This window comes from Lycorma delicatula, chromosome 4 (assembly GCF_047948215.1).
Source record: "Lycorma delicatula isolate Av1 chromosome 4, ASM4794821v1, whole genome shotgun sequence".
NCBI lineage: Eukaryota > Metazoa > Arthropoda > Insecta > Hemiptera > Fulgoridae > Lycorma > Lycorma delicatula.
This window is the reverse complement of record NC_134458.1, coordinates 134,820,388-134,829,443: the sequence shown is the minus strand read 5'-3', so window position 1 is coordinate 134,829,443 and position 9,056 is coordinate 134,820,388. Positions and strand designations below refer to the sequence as shown.

The window sequence follows — 9,056 nt, the reverse complement described above, 5'->3', positions numbered from 1 at the left end:
TTACAAAATCTATAGCATTTCAAAAGAAATTTAAGAAGACATAAAAAAATTTAAATAAACTACTCTTTCCTTTTTATAGATATTTCACCAATAAACAGCTGTTAAAGTATAGCTAAAAAAAAAAAAAAACAGAATTTCTGTACGCCTAAAAAATCATTAAAACATGCCAAATAATACCAGAAGGGCAATGTTTGAAAAAAAAGTGGTAGAATATACAAGTTCATGACAATCTGGTATGGAATGTGATAATCCTTTATGGTGACTCGTAAACATTTATAAAAAATTAAAAATATAATATTTAAATAATAAATTCAGAATTATAAAAAAAAAACACACATTACTAGAGAAAGTAAATTTTTAATGAAAATATCTTCTGCTATTCACAATACATTTCATGAAAAATAAATACATTATTATTGTCCATATTAATAATAAATGACACTTGTGTATTTAACAGATAATTACCACTTACAAAACAATAAATAATAATAGAATATATGATTTAATGTTATACCACTTATATAAACACTTTAAATACAAACTTAACATAAAATTTGCATCGATTGTAACATTTTTACAAAAAATTTATTATTTTAAACTATCACAGTTTAAATAAAAATATTATCACAATAATTTATATAAAATCAAAACAAAATCACAAGAAAATTTTATAACAATATAATTAATATATTATTAATAATTATAACTACAAATATAAATATATTATTATATCCAACATTCTGAAAGATACCTAGAAGTCTGTAATTTCATATCAATAAGTTTTATATTTTCCAGATTTCCAAGTAACAAATACATAGATTCATTGATTTAACAAAAGGAACAAAAATTATAATTTAACAGTCTGCTCTTAAATAGTTAAAAAAATTATTAATTATTATAAATAAAAAAATAAAACACAAATGCTTTAAAATGTTAAACTTCTTACTATTTTAACAACCAACACATACACAGTTTTAATAAATTAATATTTTTCCAATTTAATCTAATTATTCATCAGTTAAAGAATAAAACCATAAAAACCAAGTCTAGAGCAGTTAACCAGTAAAATATGGCCTGATTTATACCTACTCAAGATCAGCTAAATTTTTAAATGGTAAAAAAAAACCCAAAAGTAAGCTAAAGTATTGAAAAAAAGAAATATTCAAAAAAGTTTAACTGTTGCAAAGAGCTGCCTGTTAATATAAAATAAACCCAAAATGGGCATAAAGTGCTATAAGAAGTTGGTCTTCTCACACAATTCAATCCAAGAAGAATTTTGGGCTGAATTTCAAAGTTTTAATTTAATAGTGATAAATTCTAGCTGCAATGTTACACACAAAATAAAAAGGTAGATAAATTATCTACACGACACTAGATTGTACAATTTATAAATCTCAATATTTACCTGTATTTACCAATAATTATAAAACCAAATTAAAATATTAATAAATGGAAACATTTTTCTTACAATTTGTGGTAATTTACAAAAAGAATATAACTAAAATTTGGTCAGTGATTAACACCTGTCATCATTAGAAGTAAAATGTATTTCTGAATATTAGATAAATAAATGCTGTTAAGACCTCAACCATGATTAAAAAAATTAATTAAGAAAAAAAAAGTTGTGAAATACTAAATATAACTTATCAATTATAATTATAATACAGTTTTCCTTACAATTTCTTAACTATAGCAATCTCACTACTCAATATTACATACATAGTTAGTATTACATTAGCTGTCAAATAACCACATACCAGGACATACTACAGAAATCAATATTTATAATTCAACAAATAATTTTTGAGTAATAAGAAATAATAAAATCTACTTAAAATAGTTACTAATCATTTTTAAACTATTACAAATGGTGGGATGAGGAATGAACTGAACCAAGAAGCATGGTTCGGTTCATTCAAATAACATTTAATATTTTAAAAGTGACAAATACACTTTTTGTCACTTTTATTCTTACTTTTATTTGTCACTTATATTCTTTTGTATTTGTCACTTTTCATTCTTACATTAAATTCTCTTTCATCTTTACATATTTGGTTACCTACAGCATAAAATTATTAATAAAACAGAAAATACATATGACATATTTTAAAGAAAATTATTTCAATGTATAAAAAATATTTTTATAAATTATAACTGCTTACCAAAAAATATCTACATAAAGAATTAATACTTATTAAACAAGTACTAAATATACATATATATCATTCTCACTGTATATATACCACTAATCTATATGTAAATAACAATAATCTTATCAGATATGCCCTGTTAATGGCTGATCACTTGTAGAAGTATTTTTATATGGAAGATATTGATTAGAATCAGTACTTTGAGCAGATGGAAGTAATGAGTTTTTTGTTTTCCCATAGATTTTATTTCTACACCTCTGAATAAAATATAAAAGAAGAAGAGGTGCTGGTGTCATCATAGCAACAGCAACTGGTGCAACTAAAACAGAATAAAAAAAAGGTATTATAAACAATGACAAATAAATTATCTAAAATAATTTAACAAATAACAAATAATTTATTTTCATAAATAAATTAAGAATGATAAGATGATTTTGAAAATAACAGAGAAAGAAATACAAAATGGAGATCCTGGCTGAAGTAATAAATAAAGAATATGGATTATAAATCACAATAAAAAATAAGGATTCAGAGACTAAATGTTGAAAATGTTAAAATAGATAGATGGAAGATGGAGAAGATTAATACATTTTGTTAAATGGAAATAAGTAATTGATGAAAGAAAATAGGAAATTAAACAAATAACCCAGAACAGTTTTGGCTTTACAGTGCAATGTTGAACAATATACAGAACAGAAAACTATCAATGTGGTAAAAGACAAAGAGTTTTATGTAAATTTTATTTAAACATTTTCTGTTCATAAGCAAAGCACAATATTCAACACGAAAACAATTAACACAATATATAAACCAGGTCAGGAATTAATAAAGCATAATAAAATGTACTCTACTTGGGTTTTTATATGAAAAGAATTTACTAATACTGATGAAGATAAAAAAGATCAGCAGGGGAGATAAAAATTTCAATCTTTTATAATTTTTCTTTTTCAATTAGATAAACTAGTTTTGAAAATTTTTTAAATATTATTAGGAAAGTTTTAATAGTGTAAAACTGGACAAGATACATTATTATTGTTGTTTGTTGTTGTTGTTTTTGTTTGTTGCTGTTCTTCTTGTTCTTGTTGTCTGTTGTCCGTCATCGTCATCATCATCATCATCATTATAATTATTATCATTACTTAGATCCTGGGCAACATAGTAATTATTCCAATCAAAGGCAGTTTCTTTGTGGCTTAATCATCTCTTTCTCACCTCCAATTTCATACAAGCTGACAGGGCAGCTGCTTCTTTATTTAAATTTACTGAGATGGTGACTTTTTGTGCCTGTGATACTGTCAAAGGACTACTCCTTACGTGGGGTATTGGACTAAAAGCCAAAGTAATGGCTGAGCTGCCAATGAGTAAAGGCAAACCTCCTACTACCCATAACATCTAAATTAGAATAATTATTTAAACTTCAAAGTTTTAAATAAACAACAACCCAAATTGAATTAATCTACATTCCTTCTTACTTTCAATGTTTCTGAGAAGTTGAATTATTAGATACTGTAATTTGCAATTTTCTATTTTTGGTGATCAGGCAAGTATAACTTTCTGGTTGTTTACTATTTTCCTATTTAATAAAAAATTAATAATTAAAAAATTTGTTTATTTTATAATAATAATAAAAAGAAGAAGTCTTTTTAGTCTATGATTATTAGCGATGAAAAGTATTTAAAACTACAAACTTTTGAATGATACAACAAATCAAATTTAATAAAAATGTTTTCAAAATTTACATTATCAGATTATCAGTATCTCTTGCAACTATCATCAGTAACTAATGCTACTATTTTCGCCCTGGTGTCAGCTGATTTTATTGATATTTATGAGTTAGTAAGACATACATTTAGAATGTGGTAAAAATTTGCACTGAATTTGAATGTTTGTGTTTTATTTAATGTAATTCTGATGAGTATATATTAATTTCATAATGTTTAACTGTGTTAAGATGTGGTCGTTTCTGTGGATCTGTAGAATGTCAGGTTTGTTAATGTTAGTGGATTTGTGATTTTTACATGGATTTGAATACTAGATCGTGGATACCGGTGTTCTTTGGTTGTTGGGTTTCAATTAACCACACATCTCAGGAATGGTCGAACTGAGAATGTACAAGACTACACTTCATTTACACTCATACATATCATCCTCTGAAGAATTATCTAAACGGTAGTTACCGGAGGCTAAACAGGGGGAAAAAAAGAAAAGTAGATTTGTGATTAGCACCTCGATATGGCCGATTCTTAAATATATAATCTTTTTATGTACTGACTCTTTTAAGGAGTACTTTTAAACATTTGCTGTATCTTGTTTGAAGCTGCATTCTATTTGGCCAATATAGAACACGGTGCAATCAGATTTGTTCAATTTAGGTATTCCAAGACATAATGGTTTAATTATTGTATTCTGGGTGGAGTGGTCTGTCTTGATTTCTTATCATTTTGAAGGTCAGATTATATACAGATATTTAAAAATGTGTGGGCTATTTTCTCTATGTATTGTTAACATGTATTAAGGGTTTTTTTCTGTGTATCTTTATTTTTGCTTTGTGTTGAAACACAGTCAGTAAATGTGCTGTTATATCTATTTATGTGTGTAAGATTTTGTTTGTATTTGATAAAGTTGACTTCAATACTGCAAACTACTTGATCACAGCTATGTCACCTGAAGACCATATAGAAGAACTCAACACTGAAAACTATCTGGACAGACAAACAGATATAACAACACAGTCATTGATATATTGCTTCATTTTTCTCATTTGAAGAGAAATTTTAGAATTTTGTTTAGTTTTTGATAAAAGCGGAGTTATAAAAATGTTATTCAGTTTTTATTGGCTTTAATTTCATGAATTTTCTCAAAATTAAAATCTACAAATTTTTTGATGAAGTTTATATTTAATAAATTCTTGCCAATTTAAAAAAGGCATTTAAAGTTTTAAACTGTTAGATTTTGCAATTTTCTTGTAAACTATTGGAGATACAGTTCTGAGAACCGTCTTATTTCTTCAATTGTTACAAATAAGATTACAAATAAAATAATTAATTTTGTCAATAATTTGTGTCAGTAGTTTTGATGTAGCGCTACTTAACCTTTACAACAGAAATGTGCATGAAATATTTTTCTAGCCATAATTTGAAAAGAAAGTATTTCTAGACCTATTTTTAAATGAATGTTTTCCATTATTTTTGTGAGAGGAATATGCCTATACCAACTATAGGAGAAACTTCCTGAAACATTCAGCATATGGATGAAAAACTTTATAGAAACTTCATTTACTACAATACTTCTATCTTTACTGATCACTCATCCTACTGGTAATCATTCATAATGTAATTCTTCTGTTTTTTGTTCCTATGGTTACTACAAGGGTCTTTCAATAATTAAAGAGACAAATGGCAACAGCTGAAAAACTATTTCATATAAACTGAAAGTGTCTGAAGTTCAAATTGGCATCCCTGACATAGAAAATATCAGCTATTTGAAAAAATATCCATTAATATAACCTCTTTTGCTTGTTTTAAAGTGTTGGCTATGCTTGAATGCAAGAACAGCATTCAGTGAAAAGATTTTTTTCATGAAGGTGTGAAACCAGCTGAAATTCACTAGTGGATGTTAGAATAGCACATTAAAAATGGGGGGCATTAACTGTGCAAATTTTAGGTGAAGTGAACAATTTAATTTGGGCTGAGTAATTGTCACCAATTTTTATTGTAGCAAAAACTGATGGAAAATTAGCTGACACTTTGCAAAATCGTACTGATCATCTTATTTGCAAGGATAGATCCACGAAAATTTGGGACATAGCTGAAATTTGTATACAAGCACTGGCACTATTCATTCCATTTTCCATAAGTTGAATTATCGTACAACATGTTCAAGGTAGGTTCTGAAACAGTCGACTCAAAATCACAAACATCTGAATTCACATTTGTATGGAAGTTAAACAACAATTTTAGCAGAAAGTAAACGTTTTTAGATCCCAGGAAAACATTTTTAATTTTACTTTTTTACCTGCCAGGAAAAGATTCAAAAAGTACATCTCTGCCAGTAAAGCGATGCTAAAGGTGTTTTGGACAACAAGGCCCAATTTATTGCAATTATTTAGAAGAACAATGTACAATCATCAGTGAGTACTGTTGTGACATGCTAGAAATTAAAGTGAATCCTTCAATAAGGAGAAAGCATATTGTTTCTCTCTCAAAAGATGTAATTCTGCATAATAATCATTATGCTTTCAAACAGCTTCTTGAGTAAAAAGAAACAAAAAAGTCAGGTCGGAAGGTGTTGGCACATCCACATTACAATCCCAATCTTGCATCATCAGATTTTTTTTTTTGGCCCCTTAAAAAATTTTTATTCTGCAATAACTTTGGCAACAATGAGCAAGTCAAGAGTGTGGGGGCAAGAATGTCACAAAAACCAAGATGAACAATTCTTTACTAGTAGAATAAGAAAGCTCATAGAAAGAAGGGGCAAGTGCTAAATGTAATCCAGGATTAGGCTGAAAAGTAGTGTTAGTTTCATTGTCACTGAATAAATAATAATTTTCTTAGTCATTTTGTCTCTTTAATTATTGAATAACTCTTGTAATTTATGTCATTTGTATTTTTAAATGTATAAAACCAAGAACATGAAGCATATTTTTTTTGTTTAATTTGCTCTTTTATTAAAATAAATGATATTAGTACAACTTTTTTTTATCAATAGTAATTTTTTAATATTAATATTATCTATTAAACTAAGAGTATTAATATTGCTATTATATTTTTAGCATCTTATAACAGATTTTTTTTGTTTATAAACATTGTAATTTACATTATATTTATTTGTAATCATTAATCATGTATTTGTTTCTTTAACTCTGTTATGTGTATGGTTTTCCTGTTTGTATTTTTAAACAACTTGAGTTCATTTTTGTAATCTTTGCTTCATATCAATGAAAACAAAATAACGCCTTCTTTTTATCAGTTGGCCCTTGGGCCCATACAGAATAATGCTCCTACATATAGAAACAATAACTTCTTCCTGGTTTCGAAGTGGATAGAGCTGCTAATCAGTAACATTCTTTGATTAAAAATTTTTGTGACTATATATTTAATTTATATTTCTTTTCTTAATGTCTATTGTATTTGTTGTAGCTATTTACCTTCTATCAGAATAAAGTTAGTGAACTAAGATATAATTTTAATTCAACAGAAACTTTAAATTTAAAACATAATATTACAAGCATTATTATCAGTGATGATAATATTATAAACAAAGTTTACCTGTTGTAATATCAGCTTCTGGTTGTCCTAGTGAGTAACGTAGCATAAAGATAGCTACACCTGTATTTTGAATACCAGTTTCAATTGATATAGCCAAGACATCTTCAGGAACTTGTTTACATAACCTAGCAATTGTGCCTCCAATAATATAACCACATAATGGTAATCCTAACCCAGCAACTGCAATCTGACAAAAATAAATAAATGAATAACTTGAATTTACTGCAGGAGCTAGAGGTTGGGAGAAATATGAAAAAACCAAGCTACAGATATACAAAGTACATAAAAACTGTAAATTCTCCATGGGTTTATAGTTTGTTGAACATACTGAAAAAAGTTACTGTTTGTTGGAGAGTAGGAAAGGAAAACTAAAAAAAAAGTTTAAAATAATATTGAAAATATGAAAGTAGGAAATGGGCCTTTAATTTTACTGAACATTTATCCTCCCTAGGATAATAATCACAATGTGTTAACATACTCAAATCACCTTTGTGGCTGATAGAAGCATGCTTTGTCCAGATACAGATTATCATTTAATCATTTTACAAATTTTTAAAAAGAATTCATAATATTTCCTTTAGAAGCAAATGAATTCTCTCCTATATACATAATTAATTATAAAAAATGTACTTTTTAAAGGTAAAATTAGCAACCTTTTTTAAGAAAATACTTGATAATTTTAATAATTTTTATTTACCTTTTGAAATAAAAAAGGTATCATAATAAGAATCCCTACTATCTATTGTTGATGATTTCTAAATTTACTAAAATTTTACCTTATTAGCAGGGGCAAGTGATATTGATAAATTAGGAAAGTGGAAAAAAAATTTAATATCGTATTTAATAATAAATGTAGTTAAAACATTTTGTTTTACTAAAATCAAATGTTGATTTCATATCCTTAGCCAATATAACACAAAGCTGAAAAGGAAAAACACCATGGTGAATAAAGGTATTATTTTTAACAATAAATTGAAACTTAATGATTAATTGTCACAAAATACATATTTAAAATGGGGTATTCCGTTTTAATTCAACAAATGATCAGTGCATCACTATTTTTGATTTTGTTGATATTTGGTACATGATAGCTACCCACCTTGTAGTGCTCAAAAACTATTTTTTTTATATTTTTAAAAAAATTTTCTTGAGCAACAGACTATTTTCTAACTCGCCAACAGGTAAAAATAGCCATTTTTGTCACTTTTTCCATGAGCTATAGCATTCTTATTTTACATCGTACAGAAAGTCAAAAAGGGCTTTCTGGAAAGAGTAAAGATGGAACTTCATTTTACTGTACTCAAAATTAATTTTGTTACATAACTAAATCTTGTAATGTTTACTGAAGTTGTTTACAAATTGTTGGTTTTTTAAATTTTGGGCCCAAAATAAATAATGAAGGACTTAGGGTAACAGCTCTGTTTTTACCTTTTAACTCAACTTAGACTGTTAGCAAGTGTCGATTAAAAAAATTGGCCGCCAAATTGTAAGATTTTGAAAATGTCTCATTTTTGGGGCCCAAAAACCACAAGCGAGACAGATGGTAAAAATCTGAAATGTTTACAGCAGTAAGTAATTTTTATGTACTTTAAAACCATATAAAATTTATTTTGTTATTCAAAAAGGTTGACAAGTA

General features: G+C 26.8%; 1 protein-coding gene across 4 annotated transcripts in view; it reads right to left on the bottom strand.

Annotated features, from left to right (window-relative positions):
• Nucleotides 1–337: 337 nt before the first annotated feature.
• The window catches only part of LOC142323888 (ileal sodium/bile acid cotransporter-like), a 107,679-nt gene continuing 98,960 nt past the window's right edge, over nucleotides 338–9,056 (bottom strand). For all 4 annotated transcript variants that reach the window (XM_075364212.1, XM_075364210.1, XM_075364213.1 and 1 more), the window contains exons 6-7: nucleotides 7,421–7,607; nucleotides 338–2,469 (exon numbers count right to left, since the gene is read on the bottom strand). In XM_075364212.1, coding sequence (XP_075220327.1) covers nucleotides 2,276–2,469; nucleotides 7,421–7,607 — 381 coding nt within the window. In that variant the 3' untranslated portion in view covers nucleotides 338–2,275. The remainder of the gene's footprint in view (nucleotides 2,470–7,420; nucleotides 7,608–9,056) is intronic.